Genomic DNA, 21,586 nt, shown 5'->3' on the forward strand with positions numbered 1-21,586 from the left:
TTTGCACGAGTTCGAAGGTGAAGAGGGAATCTTTGCTATGTTGAAAACCACGTTGGTTGTGATCATTATTAATGTTCTGGAGGAGATGTGAGACATGTTGCTCCGCGTTATCGGAGGGCACGGGATAAGGACTTGCATCATGGGTCTGTGTGTGTGATTCATCAGGGCGCTTGACCGAAAAAGCGATCGACGACGCCCCGTACGAAACTGGGCGTGCTTGTCATTGCATTATGGCTGACAATGGCTTGTCAGAAATAGAGAGTATTCTGGATACTGCAATAATAACAAGAGATAGATAGTTTGTTGATAGCTGTGGGATGAACTTGAAATCCAACTCGAGAAAAGAGTCGATAATGCTATCAGGGGGAGCAGGACACTTTGGAGGCCAGGCAGTCCATTTGCTTTGTTTCATGAGGATAGTTCGACCATGCGACAATGAAAGCCTACCCTGGCTTTGAGGTCAATAGAGAAAGGATGCATGACCTCCTCCAACTCTGGGTGTCCCACGAGATGCAGTTGCAGGAATTTGCCAGTGTATCTGAATATCTGTGTATCCTCTCCTCAACCCCAGTCCACAACTATTCCTTCTCGGTCTTGGAGTTTGATTCCTTTATGATGAGGAAGACCACCTACCTACCTTACACCGGGCCGTGTACCTTACAGTTGCAGGTACACCATCAGCCCCCTCTTTTCATTATTGAGACAGAAAGCAGAGCCACCACAATTCAGCAATACTAATGCACGCCTTTGCCATTTCAGACTTAGTCTGTACCACAATGGCTCCCTTTTCCCAGCCGAGTAGCCCAAGATGGAAACGACCTACTGTGCCCCTGGTCATGACCACCGTAAATGCGTTTATGTAAGCATAGTCCTCCCGATTCATTGGGCAGGATGATGGGTGGAGCCCTTTACGCGGGATGTAAAATTACCGTCAGAGGCGAACCAGGGTCAGGGCCCGTTTGGAAACTGTTCTCCTTAGACACAGAAAATGGCGTACCGTGTATGCTTCCCTGTGGGAGTAGTCGCATTGTTTACCTGTGCCTGAGGTTCATGACACAAATTACTGTACCTTAGGCTAGTCCCTCCTAATAATAATCTGAACCTGGAGATTATTATCGCTTAAGCCCAATTCCTCCACTGCCTCCATTCAATCAGTCCCTCTCACACTACTAGGTACTTCCTATCAGTCAGACTTCCCGTCCTTCTCCAGACCCTTCTCCTACTGCTTGTTCCCTCTTTCCTCCTTGTTCACCCCTTCGATAATAATCCTTTCTTCCGCCAAATTTCCGCTCGTTTCTACCTCGTATGTTCGGAAGGGTTCGACTTCAGTAACCATACTTTTTTGTATTCTCTGTCAACGTCCTTCTTGTTCTTAATTTTCTTCTTCGGCGCCTCCCCTTCTCCGTTCTACCTCAGGGCCAATTTCCTCTTATTGACGTGAAGGAGGTGGTTGCCTAACTGGTCACACCGTAGTGCGATTGACTCTGTTCAGATTGCTCATTTCAGCTTCCCGTCAAAAGGGGGTTGTGAAACAATCGGTCCTCAACTTCTTCCCCGCCAAGGGACCATTTTCTCCAGAAGGATCAACACTCGCTTTTCATCGATATCACCGTCTTCACTTCAACTTTGCCTCAACTAAACCTCTTTCGTCGCTCTACTCTGACATCTGACGTCCGTCGACTCGTCATATCGATTGTCTAAGTTGGGTCCGACCGTCGAGAAATCGTCACGACTGTTTCTGACTGCCGTTGCTACCACTCGACGCTCAGGAAAGGATAAACGAGCAGGAGATTGAAGACAACATCACAAAATAATATCCAAGGGCTACGCGGGTCGTCCCTTGTCTCTCATTTCTCACCAAACCTCATCAGCAGCTTAACGCCTCGACTCTCGCTTTTCAACTATCCAGTCACATATACCAATCTCAAAATGAAGTCATTCACAATCCAATCGGCTCTTACAGCCTCAGCCCTGTTCCTCGCTGCCACCCTTCCAGCAGCCTTCGCCGCCGACATGGTAAGCGAGGGTTGTTTCAGTGACTCCACACCCTTGGTAGACCAAGGTCCCTATACATATCAGAGTAACGGCTACTGTCAGCAACTCTGCTTGAAGAGCAACAGTCTTGTCTTTGCCTTGACGAAGGGATCGAACTGTCTCTGTGGAAATCAGCTGCCGGCGAAGTCGGCTAAGACGTCTGATTCCGATTGTAACGTCAAGTGCGCTGGATGGCCTGATGTCATGTGTACGGTCTTCTCTTTATCTTTTGCTGCTTCCGTTGCCGTGCTGACTTGATAATTTGACAGGTGGTGGCGAAGACGCCTTCTCTGTCTACCTGACTGGCCTCAGTTCCAAGGTCTCGTACTACTCGGATGATTCCTCTTCCAGCACCAACTCAAGCTCGACATCAACGACCAACGGCGGGTCGACTGTGACTACTGGCAGCCACGGTCAAGTCGTCACACAAGGGGAGCAGACTGTAATCGTCACAGCACCAGCCAGTGAGGCGGACTCGACAAATGGAGCCAACAGCCAGCAAAAGAGCTCGAATGGTCCGAATACTGCTGCCATTGCTGCTGGTGTCGTTGTCGGTGTAGTCGGATTCTGTTCCCTTGTTGGAGCCGGATTTTTTCTCTGGCGCTTCAGGAAGCGCACAAACGTACAGCCGCAGTACTCAAATAACGCTGCCAATGAGCACTTTGGCAAGCCCATGTCGCAAGATTCCATGTCGGATTCGAGGTTCGATGGCGACTTCATGGCACAAAGGCGCCAAAGCAATGGTAGCATTGATGATGATCAAGACTTTTCCCGTCGTATCTTACAGGTGAGGGTCTTCAGATCTGCGCTTGGAATATTTAAATAAGCGATGCTGACTCGAAATTACAGGTAACAAACCCTGACCACCGACATTAATTCGACATGAATTGAAACATTCCCTCGCCGCATTGCATCGAGCGCAACATCCAAGTCAACCAAGGCAATTTGAGTCGTCACATTTACTAGGACCCAAACATACTGTAACGATTTCCTCAGCGTTGTTCCTAGCCGATCATCTGGAAGAGATTCCTCCCTAGCACTTCTTTCTCCAGCTCGTTGTCCTCCACGCGTTATACAGAGGCCTATTCTTGGAATACCCGCCTTCTCAATCTCTTCGCTGTCGGTGAAACTCGGAATCCTCAAACCACGACGTCATCCTCATTTTTATTGAAGATGCAAATCAAGGAGCCTTCCGACCAGGTCACACCGTTTGGACAGGATATCTGGACGACAAAAAATCATCCTAATTCAATTATACACGCCTAGAATGTTGCTTCCCGGCAGGGACAATGGTAGGATCATGGGCCTGATATTGTACTTGGAGGTATGTCAGGGAACTTGTATTATTTAAAAGGCGTTTCACTGTTGGCGTGTCGATTCATATTTTCTTCTGTAATCAGCTTATTTTTCCTTGATTTCCCCTCTACCTGAGCTGGACTATCTCCTTCATTTTGATTTCTTTCTGTGATGCCACATTTTGCTTTTCCAAGCCATCACTCAACTTCCTCGTCGTCCTGGATTCTGCCCCCTCCATAAGTGGAAGGGAAGACGGACTGAAGAGGGGAGTTATGAACAGGTCTTGCAGTTAATGTTTGAAATGAATATGGATACCACCTCTAAGCACTCATCTTAAGTCAATACATGAGTTACCCTATAGCACAGTAGCATTTCCAATCCAGTGACTGCACTTACAACGACCTGCTGTCAGGAATCTATTCATTTCAAATCCGCGCAGCTGCGCGTTTGCCATCAAACAAAGTCGAGTCCATGGGATATCTCCAATAGTTGCTTTGTTTTGGCAATTTCTTTCACGAGCTCTACGGAGGAAAATTTTATACTTTACGCGTGCTAATGCAAGTAGTCTTCAATGTACAAAGGAAAGTGGATAGATCAACCCTAACCCTCTCCTTTGTCTTCCACACCTCGTCATTCTTCAATTAATGAGTACATCCCCCGAGACCGACAACTTTCAAGAATTCTCTGAAGGTAGCCTAGCTTTCGGTCGAAGTATTGACATCCACACAATGAATCCCCTCGAGATCCCCTAGATTCTCTCGAATGTGCTCCCCTTCGTCGACTCCAAACATTGCTTGCTGCTGCACGGGTCACCTCCCTCTACTAGGCACATGAGGCTCGCCCTGTCGTACATTGTCCGGAAACTAAGGAGAACAGCGGGTCGGGCGAGGCGCCTCGTCTCCGTGGGTAGATCGGGGATCGAAGGCGTTGCGTGGATTGGCATCCTATTCTCAGGAACGACTATGGTTTGTTCTTGGAGGATATGCCGTCTGTCAAGCATCTCCAATTGCAGAGTGGATGGTAGCAGGCCTTGAGCAAAGATCTCCTCCGACACCTCGTGTTTCGATTGAATCTCGAGAAGCTGTCTCTTGGGCCTACTCTGCCGCTGAACGCAAAGACCTTTGTTCAGGCACGAGGCCAGGACTCGCTTGATGGCGTCTTTCCCGTGCTACTGTTTCTGAGCCTTGAGACCGATGGAAAAGCACTCCGAGTGCTGCTCCTCAACCTGCGTTGTCTTCAGGGGCTTCACGTCACGAAATTGACGCCCATTTCGACCCGTGGCCACACCCACTAACTTATCTAGATGGTATTCTCACCTTGAAGAGATCTTTTTCAGCAGCAAGGGTAAAATATCAGTCTCCACCAAAGAACTAGTACGCATAGCTTCGGATCGACTCAGCTGCGAGGACTAAACAGATGATGTCAAGGAAGCTCTGGCATCGCAATGGGCGCACCTTACTCCTTGGAATACACATGAATCTCTCTACAAGGTCGCTCGTATCCCTCGCTCGAATCTGTACTCCCCTGCGGCGTCTTGCGCTCTTCACCGATATGGAATACTCATCTCGCCGACGCGCCCCTAAATCGTCTTTCCGCGACTCTATGACCTTATATTGGGCCGAATCACGAATTTCTCGTTTGCAAGTGACGGAAGCTCAGTGATACGAGACCTGATTGTGCAGGTTCTCGACGAATGGTTTCCTGTGTTGATGAGGCTTGATTGCCTCCCACAGCTGATGAAATACTCAGTGACCGATGGAGGAGGACGAACTGGGTCATATACGGGACAGGCCATGTCGCTTCGAGTCGTGGCTAGAGGCCGAGGCCGATTGAGCCTTTATTAGGGACAAGTATAATCCGTTCCCTAGCTTTGTTCCCGGGATCGCATACCAAGAGGAGACTCGGGGCTAGATAAGGCTTGACCTCGGTAAACTGGGGGGCGGAAAACCAAGGGCGGGATTCCCCGCCATCACTAAAAGCGCAAAGCTCCCCGACTGGTCGCTACGGATCAAACGGCACATCTCTTGATTGATGTGGAGACTGAGTTGCTGGACTTTGGACTTTGGACTTTGGAGTCACATCGTATCTGGCAGATAATTAAAAAAAATGGGCTCCGCATGCGGAGAAATATCCACAAGAGGGACTCCCATCCCACTACGAGGAGTTATGCGAAACTGCGATCGAGAAGACAGAAAGCGGGCAGAGCTCAAGTTGATATCTCACTGACATTAGACATATCCCAGCTACCAAACTCTGGATGCTCAATTCATCCTCACAGGCGAGATCCTCACAGGCGGATTGTTTTCCGGCAGCAAGTGGGGAGAATCAGTCCTCGAGTAGATCTACACCTGCCTGAATCGGCGCCAGCAGATAACACTCACTTCTTTCTCTTTTTTCTTGTTAGGTATTTCCTTTCACTTCCTTCCCTCTACAGTACTTCATTACACTCAAGGACCCTGGTTTCGCCATATCTATCTTCTTGATGTGAACGTTCTCCACTACTTTCTAGAGATCATGGGGAAGAATCGCTGCTCTCTTGTATATCCATGAGTCTTATCAATTGACATTGCTACCATTGCAGGATTTGCACCCACATCTTCATTGACTGCTCTATAATTCCTTCATCCTTTCTTTTCAGCCTTTCTCTCTTCTCTATTCACGAATTACCTCTTGGATTTCTCCGTATATCCCAAGGCCTCACTGATGCTAGACGGGTTGCATCTTGCGTCATCGATCTTATACTCCCGTCCGTTTTCAGAGGAACAACCATAGCAATTTTTTTTACGACGAACGAATTGCACATACATGAAAAATGGCTTCCTCGGACTTGGAGGAAGGAGTTCACGAAATCCCGTCAGCAGAGACCGCATATACCGATGCTCCACACACAGTCAAAAGATCCGGAGAGGAAGACAAATGTGCCGAAAAAGATGCCCATTCTCTGTTCTCGGGATCGGCCCATTCGGCCATGGAGGTGAAGGGTACGGAGATTGAGATTCCATATGCAGAACATGAAATCTTGCCGATAGCGGTGCCGAGGCTGAAGCGCAGAGGGCTTTTCGGGCAACTTACCCTGCTGGCAGAGGTTGAGAACCCGAAGACGTATCTCCGAAAGACGAAATGGTTTATCACATTCATCGTTGCGCTGGCAGGATCTACGGCTCCCATGGGTAGCTCGATACTATTCCGTAAGTGGCTCCCCGTCCAACTGCTTTTAGTATTGAACCATTGGTGGCCTACTCTCGACCCTCGTTGGTGAAGTACTCTCTTAGTAGCCTTTGCGCTACCCTCGTCGGGGGCCTCGCTACTCTCACACTTTGAGAATCCCTCGCTGACCGAAACGGTCGTTATATCATTCATTAGCACGTGCTAACAGGTTCTCACAATAGCCTCTCTCTCTCAAATATCCAAGGAAATGGGCGCAACAACCACTGTCGTCAACCTGAATATCTCGCTGTACATGCTGAGTATGTCTATATTTCCACTTTGGTGGTCGTCTTTCAGCGAAAGGCTTGGTCGACGAACGATATACCTCGTATCCTTCAGTCTCTTTGTGTTGTTCAACGTTCTGAGTGCCGTATCCCATTCCATAGCGATGCTAATCGTCATGCGCATGTTGAGCGGTGGAGCATCTGCATCTGTTCAAGCTGTTGGCGCAGGGACGATAGCAGATCTGTGGGATCCGCATGAAAGGGGACGCGCAATGAGCATTTTCTATCTGGGCCCACTATGCGGTCCTTTGCTCGCTCCGATCGTGGGGGGTGCTCTGGCAGAGCGTTGGCGATGGAGGAGCACGATGTGGTTCTTGGCCGTCTATGGCGGAGTCATCGTTATATTCATCTTTTTGGCACTTCCTGAAACACTGGCCAATCGAAAGGAACGTGATGAGGATGAACAAGCACCTGTCGAACGACAACTCAGCCGGATATCTTCACGCCAGGTCGTTCACCTCACTGCCAGATGGTTGAGGGTCCTCAAGATGATTTTGCTCGACCCTCTTAAGATCGTTCTTTACTTGCGCTATCCCCCAGTGTTGTTGACTGTATACTACGCGAGTATTACCTTTGGCTCCCTGTACGTGCTGAATGTCAGCGTTGAACATACGTTTGGCACGAGCCCCTACAACTTTAGCACCGTTATTGTTGGATGCCTCTATATCCCGAACTCGGTGGGTTACATCGTTGCCAGTACTTTCTGCGGCCGATGGTTGGATAAAATCATGCAGCGTGAGGCTAGGAAGGCCGGCAGATATGATGAGCACGGCAAATTGATCTATCGCCCAGAGGATCGCATGCGTGAGAATGCCTGGCTGGGCGCATTTCTGTATCCTGCAGCATTGATCTGGTACGGCTGGACTGCTGACAAGGGGGTCTTCTGGTTCGCACCGGTTAGTTGGTCTAGCATTTTTACTGTGAGAGTAAAAGCTAACTTTGTCTCCCAGATGGCTGCCAATTTCTTTTTCGGTGTCGGATCAATGCTGATCTTCAGCATGGCAACGACGATGTTGACGGAATTCATGCCTAAGAAATCATCAGCAGGTGTCGCATTGAACAACTTCATGAGAAATATATTCTCATGCATCGGATCGCTAGTGACAGCCCCCGTTATTGATGCCATAGGTAACGGATGGCTCTTTACGATCCTTGGGCTGGTCGCTTTCGCCAGCAGCTCGGTGATTCTCGCCATGAGAGTATTTGGACCTCGTTGGAGGAAGTCAATGGATGCTTTGAGCCACTAGTCCGGTCTTCATTTGGGTGAAATGCAAGAAGATACCCCAGCAACTTTATTTTTACGAGTCATGTTAGCATAGCATAGAGCAATCATAAAATTTTCCCGCTCTTCTGGTGCCTGCGTAGGTGATCCGAAAGCCCGCAATCCGTATTTTGATTGGTGCAGACACAATACGTCCAGCCCAGGGTAAAGATGGAGGGAGTGATAGACTCTATTATTGCATTCTATCCTTCCCTCTATTGACCTGAAAGAAGATGGTGATGAGCCTAGGGGAAATGCGGACGTGAGGCTATTGCATGGCCTGGTTGACCTTGGTGGCAACTGCTCGGATGATCAAAAGCTTCACCCTATTGTTTAGTCATTTCCTGGCCAATGTAGTGTACTAAGCAGGGAGATTGAGAAAGGATCATGGCATATCATCATGCTGTGCGCCCTGTCATAGTCGTATGGCCATTGGCAGCGCTATCTGTCATGTGATTGCCATATGCTGGAAGAACTGGCAACCGCCAAAATAAGAATACTCAGAGTGTTACAGAGTAGACTCGTCCAATAGTTTGTTTGTGGCCTTTGACCCTCATTGCACGGCCATGACGCGAATCAATAGCCCAAGGAGCAGAAGAGTCTTGAAGTGACCAGTGGACGTGGTCCGTGATGCATCAGGGATCATCTGCAATTATGCAGGTAACCACCACAGGAAGCTTTCTAGATAGATATCTGTCGTTGGTCTAGTTGCATCTGGCTCTGTGATTCGTAGCCCTGCTTCTGGCCATGGATCAATCTGTCGATCTGCGCTGCTTTCTCAATTTCTATCTCGGGTCAATTTATGTTTTTCTGGCAGCATTGAATGGGCTGGGATGCTCTTTTCAGGCTGCTGCTCAGCTGGCATACTCGGGGACAGCTCTGTACCTTATTGTTGTTCTGCTCTCCTTTGCTCGTTGATAATATAATATTAAGAGACAAGACGAACGAAGAGCAGAGCCCTTTCAGTTTCAAGTGGGCCGAACTGATAGTACCTAGTTAGTGCTCCGTAGTTTGGTGGAAATCGACCACTCATCGACTGCCAAAGCAGCAATCGCCATCCACGCCTCATTGTTTAGGTGCAGCAATTAATGAGCAAACCAGTGATTACTGTGACATTATTTCCATATTTGGTGTTTCACAATATAGCATCCTTTAATGTGGTCTCTTGAAAAGACAACAAAATGGAGGTTGGTATCCTGAAACGGTATAGACGGTCGGTCAGGTCCAGTGATCTTCGGGTTGCTGAACTGTCTCGGTGCCGGTGGAGTTGAACGCCTTCGCTATCTCATCTCACCCCAAGACTCGGTTTCATCAAGTATTATGTCCCAGCCATCATCGTCGGTGCGGTAAATCGCAGAAATGAAACAGGATGGTGACCATGATTGACACTCTGCTAACACAACAGTCGATCCTGCACTCCAGTCTGATCCCAGTCATTCTGGCCGGGCCTTCGACGCACCCTCCACACATTATGCACCCTATTCCGGCCGCCGCCCGCAATTTGCGTTGGGCAGGAATCGGTGATTGAGGAGCTTCTCTCAGAGGTTGAACATGATTGTCGTCCTTGTTGTCTGTTCACTGGAGGCTTGCTGTCTATCTTCTAAGATTAGGAAAAAGCTCGATTCCTTCCGCTCTTCTGCTTCATTGTTTGATCTGCTTGGCATCTACGATGTCATTAAGACAATGTCTATCGTCTAGCATAGGAGCTACCCGGTGAAAGCGCTCTCCTCCCAATGATTTACTCTTTTCGTCCACGCGCGTTGGCTTAACCAGGCGAGGCTATTGCGGGTTATGGCCAAAAAAGAGAAAAACAACACATACAATCACGATTTATCGGTGGCACCACCCCACCAACCCTGCGGTACCCAGTTATCCACAACTCCACCACTGGACTGCTTCCCTTTCTCCCTATCGTCAATTCTCTTCCTCGTCCCCGCTGCCTTTGCTGGCTACTGCATGCTCTTCCTGCAGATGGCAATGGTCCTGCTTATTCCCGCCCTAACGATGCTTTCGGGAGGAGTCTCCCAAGCTCTTTTCCTATATTCGTCCAGGGCCATTGGATCCATGAGACGTGGCCCAATCAGAAAACATGCCGTTGGCAGTTCGTGGGTGACGTCCCACGGCCGTCCGGCCTCAACACTCAACTGTAGTTTGACAATATCCCATCCCAATGGGTACAGGCGGACGACTATACGTCGCCTCGCATTGGACCTTGGGCGGAACCACCATGCTGTTGGCGGAAGGACAAGACGTGTGTGCTGCTTGTTCAATTCCAATTTGGTTTCCCTAACACATGAGCGTCTGCCCCAGCTTCGTCTTCCCATGCCTGTTCACGTCTGATCTTCCATTCCGTTCTCTTGCATCTTCCTTTCTTTTTTTATCTGATTGATCATTTCCTACCCCTGAAGAGAGTCTGGTAGGGAAGAGGTACTCTGATCTCGCTCTATATAAATTGATCTATCAACAACTGGGCGGAACCGAGAGTCTTATAGTTTGACGTACTGTTACTGATCCGATGCCATGGCCAAAAAAGGAGCAAAGAACAAAAAGAAGAACAATAACAATAACAAGCAACGCCTGCCAGTGAACGATAATAAATTTTCCCTCCCTGAAGACAACCCTACATCCGAGTCCGGCCTTGAACAGGCCGCCGAGTCTGGGGACCATGGCCAACCTACAGTATGCACAACTTCCCAAGTTTGAATATCAGACATTCGAGCGTCAATATCAGACCTTCGACCGTCAGACTTTGCAATTTTCATATTATCCCGTCACTGCTGCTTCTTCGGATGGTCTGACATCGGATAAGGATCAGGACATCACCAACAACGCGACCAATCCAGAGAAAGGCCCATCCCCAGAGAGCGCTCCAGTAGAAGGATCAAGTAGTTCGCCCGATGACGCTGCGCCTGCACCCGAATCTGAAGGTATGTATGCTTGTCAACTCTCAAGGCATATGAGGCATTCTGAACCTTTGGTGCCACCTTCTTCCTTTATTGGGGTTCACCTTGCTCACATTCGTCTAGAGTCACCTGAAGCGGCAGCCACTTCACCTCAGCCTGAACCGTCAGATGCACCTGCGCCAGAAGCCAAGGAAGGAGAGCCCGCGCCAGAGGCAGACGGTACCGAGCAGAAACCGGAAGACGCAGCCAACCCCGACGAGTCCGAGACGCAAGCGGCCACTGAAGATGCCCCGCAAGACCCAGTGCCGGAGGAAGTTGATGGTGCCGCTGCTGCGGTAGATGAAAGTCCTGCGCCGGAAAGCGGGGAAGGGGACAGCAACGGTATGCTTGCGGATACTGGGAACACACAAAGCCAGCTGACCTCATTCCCAGAGGATGACTTTCCAGAGTGTGACCCGTCCGCGGAGCTCGATAAGGTCGAGGCCGAGAAAGAGGAAGCTGCCCGGCAAGCGGAGGAGGATGCCAAGGCGGAAGAGGAGGCGGCAGCAGCAGTAGCAGCAGGGGTCCCTGATGACGTCGATGTTGATACAGGAAATGTGGACTCACATACGGACAATCCAGACGAAGAAGCTGCTCCCGTACAGAACGACTCGCCAAAGGCCGAATCGGCAGAAGAAGATGTGACGAAGCCCGACACAGAGAATAGTCAGACGCCAGACGGACCTGCTGAAGAACAGACCGACCCACCACCCGAAGAGGAGGAGGTAGTTGACGACTGGGCTGAGGCTGCCGAGGCCGACGACTTAAAAGAGCAGCCCGCCGCTGAAGAACAGGCTCTCACCGAGGAACCTCCTGCTGAGGCGCAACCCGCTGCTGAAGAGCATGCACCTGAACCTCCTTCCGAGGAGGAACCCGCCGCGCCAGCTGAAACTGCGGAGGACAGCACTCCAGAAGAAGCGGCAGCTGCCAAGGATGCAACAGCAGATGACGCTGCAGTTGATACGGCACAAGAAGAGCCCATGTTAGAGGAGCCTAGTGATGTGAAAGCTCCTGAAGAGCCTGAGGTCGAAGAAAACCCGGTCGAGGACAAGCACGAGGAGGTACCCGAAGCTCCCGCACCGGAAGAAGCTGCAACTGAGACACCGGCCGTGGACGAAGCAGTGGTTGAGGATGCTGCCGCCGAAGCGGCTCCAGAAGCACCGCCAAGTGATGAGGTGGCTCCGGAAAGTCCTGCGGAAGCACCAGCGGAGGAAAAGGAAGAAGACACCCCTGAAATACCACCCGAGCAACCTCCCGCTGAAGAAGCTGTTAAAGAGTTGCCGCCTTCTGATGAAGAAGTTGCCGAAGAATCTGGTTCCCCCGAACCTCAGGCCGAAGAGCCTGTCCCTGAAGAATCTCCTGCTGCCGAGGAGCCAACCCCTGCTGCGCCTGAAGCCGAAGAACCTGCGCTACCTGAGGAGTCCCCAGCTGAAGAAACTCCTGTTGCCGAATCAACTACAGCTGAGGACGTGACCCCTGAAGAATCTGCTCCTGTTGAAGAGGCCCCCGCAGAGACACCTGCTGCTGAAGAGCCTACTCCAGATGATGAATCCGCTCCAGTTGAAGAGGCTGCCGCTGAGGAATCGGCTCCTGCCGAAGAACCTGCCCCGGCCGAGAAATCCGTCCCAGCTGAAGAATCCGCTCCTGTTGAGGAGCCTGCCCCTGTTGAAGAACCTGCGGCTGAAGATCCAGCTCCAGCTGATTCAACTGCCCCTGTTGAAGAGGCTCCTGCTGAGGAACCCGCCCTAGTTGAAGAATCTGCGCCGGCTGAAGACCCAGCTCCAGCTGATCCGCCTGCCCCTGTTGAAGAGGCTCCTGTTGAGGAACCTATTCCAGCGGAAGAGCCTGCCCCAGTCAAAGAACCCGCTTCGGCTGAAGAACCCGCCCCGGCTGATCCGTCTGTTCCAGTTGAAGAAGCCCCTCCCGAGGAACCTGCCCCAGTCGAGGATCCTGCCCCCGTTGAAGAGCCTGCTGCCGCTGAGGACATTCCTGTTGAGGAGCCAGCACCTGTGGAAGAACCTGCTGAGGAACCCACGCCAGTCGAAGAATCCGTCCCTGCTGAAGAGTCCGCTCCTGCTGAGGAACCTGCTCCTGTGGAAGAGGCTCCTGCTGAGGAATCTGCCCCGGTTGAAGATCCTGCCCCAGTTGAAGAGCCTGCTGCCGCTGGGGAGATCCCTGCTGAGGAGCCAGCACCTGTGGAAGAACCTGCTGAGCAACCTACGCCTGAAGAATCTGTCCCTGCTGAAGAGCCGGCTCCAGCTGAGGAACCTGTCCCAGTTGAAGATCCTGCCCCCGTTGAAGAGCCTGCTGCCGCCGAGGAACCTGCTCCTGTGGAAGAGGCTCCTGTTGAGGAGTCTGCCCCGGTCGAGGAGCCTGTTCTTGCTGAGGAATCTGCCCCGGTTGAAGAGCCTGCCGCCGCCAAGGAGATTCCTGCTGAGGAGCCAGCACCTGTGGAAGAACCTGCTGAGCAACCCACGCCAGTCGAAGAATCCGTCCCTGCTGAAGAGCCTGCTCCTGTGGACCAAGAAGTCTCCGAAGAGGCTCCAGCCGCAACGCCTATTGAGGAAACCTCCAGAGATATTGATGGCTTGGAGCCCTTGAAAGCAGCCTTGCCAGCTATTGTTCCAGCAGCCATAGCAGCCGAACATGCACGGAGGAGAAAGAGGCGGTCCCCGGATCTGGAACGTGAAAGACGACATTCGAAGAGTTCCTCCGAGGAAGTACGAAGAGCATTGCCACGCCAGAAACTTGAGCGCAGTGGCAGTCTCCTTGATCGGTGGACGAAGTCCCTCGAGGAAGCCAAGAGACAGCATGAAGAGAAGCTAAGGCAGGATGAAAAACGGAGAGAAGACAAAATCCGTGCTGCCGAGAAGGCAGAGAAGGAGAAGCGTTCCTTGGAGCGAGAGCGCTCCAAACGAAGCGAGCGTTCCTCAAGAGAGAAAGCTGCTGTGGGTACTGAACCGAGCCGACGGACCGGGGAGCACTCGAGTAGCCACGGAGGCGAACGTAGAAGTACCTCCTCGAGGGATGGCCAGGCATCGAGTTCGCGGCCGCGAGCCTTCTTGAAATATATGACAGCAGCCGAATCGGAAACGAACGGCCCCCTCCTCAAGATCAACGGTAACAAAGCTGCTGCAAATGTGTACGAGCGCCGATCTTCCACAAGCCATTCCCACAGTCACCGTCACTCGCACGAAGGGAGAGGGTCTATGGACCGTTCCACGGGATCCCATCATGCGGAAGAGGAAGAGAACGCTCGACGCGAGAGAAGGGCGCGACGAAGGGCCGCAGAAGAAGGAGAGCAGTCAAAGGAAAGAGAAACCGACCATCATCACCACCGGCATGGAGAAACGCGCCATCGCCATCACAGACACCGGAGAGATGAGCCTCCTCCAAAGGAAGAGTCGAAGCTCAAGAATCTTCTCAAAGCAGCGATTGCTGCTCATTAACCGACTTCTCACTCCGTCATTCACTTGTTTATGGTCTACCCACCTTGATTTCCACTTCCATACTACCATTTCAGGTTATTCTTAACGTGTTGTTTTCAAGTCATCCAGCATCACAGCGAATGTACTCTCGGTCGATTAGCATAAGCATATGTGGTGTTTTTTTTCTCCTTTTTACTTTACTACGTCTTTTCTGACTTGTATTCAATATTCCTTTCATGAAAGCATTTAGAGGGGGTTTGTACAGCAATTCTGAATCGTTGCTTCGATGGACTGCTCAGCGGGACTCAGGTTTCGGTACTTAATGTGAGCATTTGCACAATGAAAGACTACTCATCCACTTTTCCTTCCTTAGATTTTGAGCCAGAGCATGCAGATGCATCCCCGGCCACCTCTTTTTACACGTCTCCATCTGTATATCTCCTAAGCCAGCATTCTCAGAGATAACCCGCTTGTGCTCGAATCATTCAACGCCGAGACACATTCGCGTTGGCTTAGGGTTGTGCATGATCTGCAGTAACGCCACTCCCTCACAATCCTATTGCCATTGGTGTCTTAGCTATGGATACGTATCGATCGCTTGCCGGAAGCAGAAGACGTGGCGAGTCGACCGCCGCAAAGCCCCGTGGAGAAAGTGGGAATGGAATGATACCATCATCCAGAGTAATGCGACGTCTGGCGATAGGCGTGTCCATGTCCATGTCCAATACAAACCAAAAAGGCTAGCGAGTGCAGGGCTGTCGCACATCAGCCAACGCCAACAGATGAGTATCTAAAATGTGCGATGCGAAGTACTTACCCAGACAGCCGACCTTGTCCTCACAGCCATGATATCATGATAGGCCTTGGCAGAGTATTTATTGTCAGCGAGCACCGCGCGCGGCATTAAGAAAAAATGTCGCCATCTCACCTTCAGTCCGAACAAGACCGCAGGGATGAGGTATGATGTCAGCTCACCGACCAGGACCATATTCCTGTAGTAGTAGTACAGTACCAGTCAGTCCACGCGGGGTGTCTGCCTGGGAAAACAGCAAATCACCGTGTCCGCCCAGCGAGGAGTTGTTGGTTCTCAGGGTAGGCCGGCTACGATTGGGTGGTGGGATTTCTCTGCGTTGGTGATCGTCTTCTTGCGGGAAGCCTATAAAAAGCTTTCGGAAGGTCCATGTGGGATATACTTTGGAGATTGTGAGACGAAGCTAATGGGATGCAGAATCATGGTGGTCAATGCCGGTCCTCCTTCATCTGAGTAAAAAGTACTATACTATACTATCAAAGGGCTACAGCGGTGCTTTGAATAAGCGTTACTGATCGATTAGGCAATTGGTAAGAAAAGACACCTCAGGCAGTCCAGTCCTTCCATGATCGCCTCAAGGCTCATGCACACGTGTAGTTAGTGGTTACCTATTACCAGTTAGCCAACCGGAGAATAAAAGTAGGTACAAACCCAGTCTTTAGCTGGCAATGGCTTAGCTGGAGCCATTAATTTAGCCATCATTATGTGCTACGCTTTAATTTACTGTAGATGAGATATAACAGAATTACTAAAGTTAATCAGTCAGCTTGCACTGATGCTGATATTGACCACAGCGCGTTATGTCGTCCGCAGCCCATCAGGGAATTGAATCCTATCCAAACTCAAAGAGAAGAGTTAATTAAGGGCCTTTTTGGTGCTCTTTCATTCGATTCGGAATGACTTCGTGCGAGGTCTGACTTGCTGTGGACCAGACTATTTCTGTGTTTCAGGTGCTGTGAGTTGCAGACGTCTCCAACAGGGAGAATGAGGAAGAGAGTGTATGTTCCAGACCAATGGACACACCATTATCAAGATACAAGGTCAATGAATGTAGCAAGGATATCAGTGCTTGAGTTCGATCTACAACTGTGACACCGAGGATTGGGGTGTCGGCAGGAGCCCTTGAACGGCGGCCAGGCCCATCCTTCATATGGAAAATACTTCCACATCCAATTGCAAATGGAGTCATTCCCAGCAAGTTCGACAAGTAGCCTCTCTGGCCGGTAGAACTCAATCACTACTGCCATGCTGTGGTTGTTGTGTAGAAGGTTGCAAGGGACATACTCATCAAGCAGTCTTCGGAGCCCGCAAAGCTCCGAGCAAGGCCAGAAGTTTGTAGCAGATTATGGCCTGACTTCCCAACTATATATTGTATCAAGCTGCCAAGGCCTTAGCCACGCTTTGTGCATGTGCTTGGATACAATGGTGATTGGTATGGCGCTGATCGTGCACTGCCTAGTCAAGCGAGACGAATGGTGCTAGGCAGGATTGAGTAGTCACGACGACAGCAGACGGCCGAGCCACTTTACTCAGGCACTGGGAAGCTATTGGCATAAGCTATCACCAGGAGTTGTGGGGACTCCTTGTGACATGTTGTGCATGCATTCATCTCAAAGATTTCAACCATCATCACAGAAAGAGAATGCTGATTCGAATCAATTGCGTCAAGAATGGGGTGTGGGGGTGCGTATCAACTGCGAGTCTGCAATAGTGGTGAATCATGCAGAGGGTCCTGGATGGGCCGAATTGACTCGGAAGCCTTGACAAATAGAGGATCCCTCGCAGACTCCTACTCGATCAGGTATAAACCTGGCGATAAAAGGAGTCGACCTCAAGATCTCCAAAAACCCCAAATCATTTCCGAGTTCCGCACGTTCTTTGGAGTCGTCAAAGACGACTGGGCCACTATTCCACTATTAGTAGGAGCGCGGACGGTTCCTACCGTCCGGGCCATGGTGGACTCTATACCTACCTATTATCTAGATAGTAGATATGGACTAGAATGGCACTTGGTCCGCTCTGGTTTAGTGGTATGCTAGAGTGAAAATCCGTGCAGATTACAGAAGACTGTATCGGCCTTTGGATGAATCATGTACGGAGGAAGTCTGTTGGGTGAGGCATTGGCCGCAAGCCACATGAGTTTAGTGGTTATTGAATCCTCATGATGATGCTATGGGCCAATCCGCTCATCTTAATTTCACTTGCTGGCAGATTTCTCATTGATAGTGACACTTGTGATTGGTGAGATTGTCCTCATTTCAGGGGTCTTCACCTGGCTCAGGGTCCAGTCTTGGGCTATCGAGGACCCAAGAAGTCGCTTAGCCATGTCTCGAAGTGATGGTCTCGAACGACAATGAACGGCAAAATAGGCAATTGGTATCAGCCCGTTGGTCGGTTGAGTCGGTCGAATCGGAGTTGCACCTTGCACCAATTGGGAAACCCGAAGGTCTGCCGGATTTCTCCCCGCCGTGACTCCATCCGATCTCCACCCTGAGGCTTTTGTATTTCACCATCCAGCTTCAAGACTCAGGACTCAGGAGTGGATCCAATATTGTAATTTATTCAGCAAGACTGCACTAACCTCAGTGTAACAAACAAAGTTCCAAAATCACAGCCTGAGGCAATCAGGCAAGGCTGAATTTTCGTGGAGAACGGGTAACCCTATCCACAAGGCGCAGCAGTTGGTGATGATCCAACACCAACCTTTCTCATCCTTCACGTTTCAGATTTCAATGCTTCAATCGAGGTCTTTAAGATGACAGCAGATGTTCCTTGTGTTGTGTTTGAGATAGATGAAGATGACAGGAGACGGTCGCATGGCAGTGCAAGATCCCTACAAAACATGCACTTATCCACTGACATCGACCAAAGACTACGGATTATGGGATCGATAGTACTGCCATGATATCAAGGATTAGATATCCAGACGCTAATAAGCCTCATCGAAAATAGACCATGTCGGGTCCGAGTCCGAAACCCACCGGCTGGCTCGAGGCAGAGATTGGCATGTGTGATATGACAAATTGGCCGAATTGGTGACTATTCCAAATCTCCCAGTCCAATCTATCAATCTTTATCTCACCTCCAGAGCCAAAGAGCCAAGGCTAGAGCTTAGGACCAGAAGTGAAGACTTTCTCGACCGGTGCGAAATTGGCTCCGGCTGCGGGACCCTTGTCACGGATTGCATTTTCTACCGATTCTCCGACTTCGAATGTACCTAGCCGTTAGGTACAGGAGTCGAGGCTGTGGCTTGTTGAAAATGGGAGACTACACGACGGAGGGAGATTGAAGAGCAACGCTTACTGTATAGGTCAAGCTCATAATCACCAGTTACCCTCTGCTTCAATGATCGACATTGTGAACCTCGACCTTCTGGTTAGGGTACCGCGTCGTACCGAGTACTTCAAATTTCAGTTTATCGTACCATTCTTACCAGGTGAGCGGGCCTTGTGTACCAATTACCTGATGCGGCAAGGCGCTGTTGGTGGATTTCCCACCAACATAGCTATACCATAAAAGGCTAGTGGCTTCTCGGTTCCATATCCAGCGATTAGTTGGCACACCGCACATGACGCTGACAGAGGCCTCTTCCCCACAGAGAACCACGTTGTTGTCCATATCTGTCTGTCTCATTGTCTCATATTAATCTCGTTTGCTGCCGGACATGGTCATCAGTCACACACGTGCTACCAGCATAGTACTTGGGTTTCAAAATCTCGAGGTTCGCATCCATTCCATCCTTGCCTTGTGTAACAGTGGATCTGACTTGGTCTACCTATTTCGGGCACACTGACTGATTCGATGGGAAGAAGCACGCTGGTGTACTCTGTAGTATCAAACACATTGGAAGCATGTTGATCGATCGCTCGCCAGTTACCAGTTGCCACCACCAACAACACGGGTAGATAATCATCAATGGCGATCATGGACATACTGTTGTCTGTTGGTCTGAGTACTTTCATCAGTCACGACTCACACTCGCCTGTCTTATGCCTTCTTTCTCGTTGATCCACCGGCCCGCCTCGAAGGATTATGAACCTTGCATGCCAACCCCGCCACGTGATGGCACTGCCAAAACCAACACGCCAGAATTCAGAGTGGACTCGATAGACTGCAGCCTGGCTGGATGTTTGTGTGAGCGTCGACTGTTTCATCAATGCATGTCCTTGCACACCCTGAGCCACAAGTCGAATGTTTTGTAAAATGTGGATGTTGCTTGTACTGCGGGTGACTAAGTGCGAATGATACCTAGAGTTGAGGCACTTAGAGCCAACGAGCTTCGGGTCAGCAGCCGCCAAGGTGGGTTAGTTCGGCGGGTAGTACCATTCTACGGCCGATACACTCGCTAGGTACGGAGTACTATTGTCCAGTTCAAGTTAGGGGGTACATAGTTATCACTGCAGCTCTCGCGACAATCTGGACCCGAACGGAGTCAAACGTTCGATGACCACATGGTCAACTGGCAAGTCATGGATGGTGGGCCACCGTCCACGTATCTTACCCCCCATCACCCATGTTGCCATGCTCATTGCTGCATTCCCAGCTAATGCACTCTAATGCGGATTATGACCATGTGGAAGGACGATCATTCCCGGCCAGGAGGGTTTCCTACTGTTGCGTATTGGATGAAAGGTCGAGAAATCGTCAGCTCACTGTCATCGTTCACCTGCGATCAATGGTTGGATGGTTCTTGCTGCCAATAGACAGTTACGGAGTACTGGTCTCCCGAGTGATTGGCTAGGTTTTGCATGTGTAGATTAATTGCAGAATGTGCCGACCAGGACAGTTTGCAGAGAGTCATGACTGTGATGCACTTTGTTTGTTGGATGCAGCACATATTACAAGAGCAAGAATTTGCCGATAATGAATTGAGAGGACTGTAGATACGCCAAAAAATAGACAAGTGTTTCGGGGCGTCGGATCCGAAAGCCAACCGAAGCCTTGATAAGCCCATCACTGATCGGTACCAAGGATCAGGCTAGTTCGCTGTGGTGGACTGGAAATTCGAATGACGGAGAGCTCTAGACATCCACATTAATATTAATATTACAGCCAGAGTATCGTACAGCATGGAGGCAGAATTTCCAGAAACGACGGTAAATCCCTTCTCTCCTTCTCACTTTTGCATGTCGTCAGAGATACCTCAGTTGACCATGTAGATGGCGTACTGATCACCCAGATGAAACAAGCTAAGCCCATGCTTGGATTCTCAAATCTCAAGTGACAGGCCACCCATGCCCACCGCAAGGCCCACTTCAACTCAGTCGTTATCACTCTTGAAAGACTGACAGGGGATGCCTGGAAAGTACGGAGATGGTACGGAGTACATAGTACGGAGTACTAGTAGATAGACTGGAAGAAAAAAGGAAATCAACCGGACATTTGGGGCAAATTGCCGGATCTCCTGGCGGGGCTGCATATCAGCAGGTTGTCAAGTGTCAACAAGCCACGGGGAAGAGTATGTGGTCTCAAGAGTACGCTGATAGAAAGTCCAAGCGAAGGATGCAAGGTGCTTATGGCATTTATCCACACGTGGATGGTTGTCCCCATTCACCTTACTGCTCCTGACCTCCAGGCTTCTTGATTCCTCAGGCCATGATTAGAGTTCATTCATGCCATTAGTCGAGATTCGAGAATCTGTGTTTAACAGAATTTTAATTGAGGAGCATTACGGAGTAAAGAAGGTTTAAAATGCAAAATACGAGATGCTCCCGAGAATAGATAGAGCCTAGCTATATTTAACTACAGATGCGGATGCCACCAACGGCCACCAGCCTTGGGAGGCAGACTTGACACGGGACGAACCTTCCCAAGTATCTCAAACAAGAATGCAACTGATGATTGCATATACAATGGATTGACCATGAACTCGCCAGTTCGTTGAAAGGATACTGTGTTGTGTTGCGGGGCAGTGTCATGCATGGCCACGAGGGGCCTGGAAGGTGATAACCTTATGGCCCCAAGACAGATTGAACCCCTGGTTGGCTTCGGATTCTGTTCTAACAAGGGCGATAATCACAAGGGTTGGGATTTGAAACAACCTTTTGGAATTTGGAAATCAAATTTGTGAACGATCTAAGGTAGGCATTCAGGGACAACCGATGGCGGAACCCTATCTTTGTTTTGTTTTGTTTTTTTTTTTTTTTTTTTTTTTCCTCTTTCTTTTCTCTTTTTACCCTCTTACCCTTCCGATCTTCTTTCGCGTTTTTTTTTTGGTTGTTGCTGTGTCTTTTCAAAAACAAAAAAAATTAAAATTAATATATTTCAAGTGATGTTGTGTGCATTAGAGTGTGCTATAGTTCGGTATTGATTGTCTGACGTGT

General features: G+C 49.9%; 3 protein-coding genes across 3 annotated transcripts; all 3 read left to right on the forward strand.

Annotated features, from left to right (window-relative positions):
* Positions 1-1,929: 1,929 nt before the first annotated feature.
* On the forward strand, positions 1,930-2,910 carry CDV56_102944 (WSC domain-containing protein; the record flags this gene model as incomplete). Its single annotated transcript, XM_026756563.1, has 4 exons — positions 1,930-2,016; positions 2,080-2,242; positions 2,304-2,821; positions 2,884-2,910. 4 exons carry the CDS (start codon positions 1,930-1,932, stop codon positions 2,908-2,910), a joined length of 795 nt encoding a protein of 264 aa, XP_026611012.1.
* A 3,232-nt stretch (positions 2,911-6,142) lies between these two features.
* Positions 6,143-8,068, forward strand: CDV56_103419 (MFS transporter; the record flags this gene model as incomplete). Its single annotated transcript, XM_026757038.1, has 4 exons — positions 6,143-6,518; positions 6,720-6,797; positions 6,924-7,717; positions 7,772-8,068. The coding sequence occupies 4 exons, from the start codon at positions 6,143-6,145 to the stop codon at positions 8,066-8,068; spliced, it is 1,545 nt and encodes a 514-aa protein (XP_026611013.1).
* A 2,679-nt stretch (positions 8,069-10,747) lies between these two features.
* On the forward strand, positions 10,748-14,473 carry CDV56_103886 (PE repeat family protein; the record flags this gene model as incomplete). Its single annotated transcript, XM_026757505.1, has 2 exons — positions 10,748-11,009; positions 11,109-14,473. 2 exons carry the CDS (start codon positions 10,748-10,750, stop codon positions 14,471-14,473), a joined length of 3,627 nt encoding a protein of 1,208 aa, XP_026611014.1.
* Between the last annotated feature and the right edge of the window lie 7,113 nt (positions 14,474-21,586).

Source organism: Aspergillus thermomutatus (genome assembly GCF_002237265.1).
Source record: "Aspergillus thermomutatus strain HMR AF 39 chromosome Unknown NODE_258, whole genome shotgun sequence".
Classification (NCBI taxonomy): Eukaryota; Fungi; Ascomycota; class Eurotiomycetes; order Eurotiales; family Aspergillaceae; genus Aspergillus; species Aspergillus thermomutatus.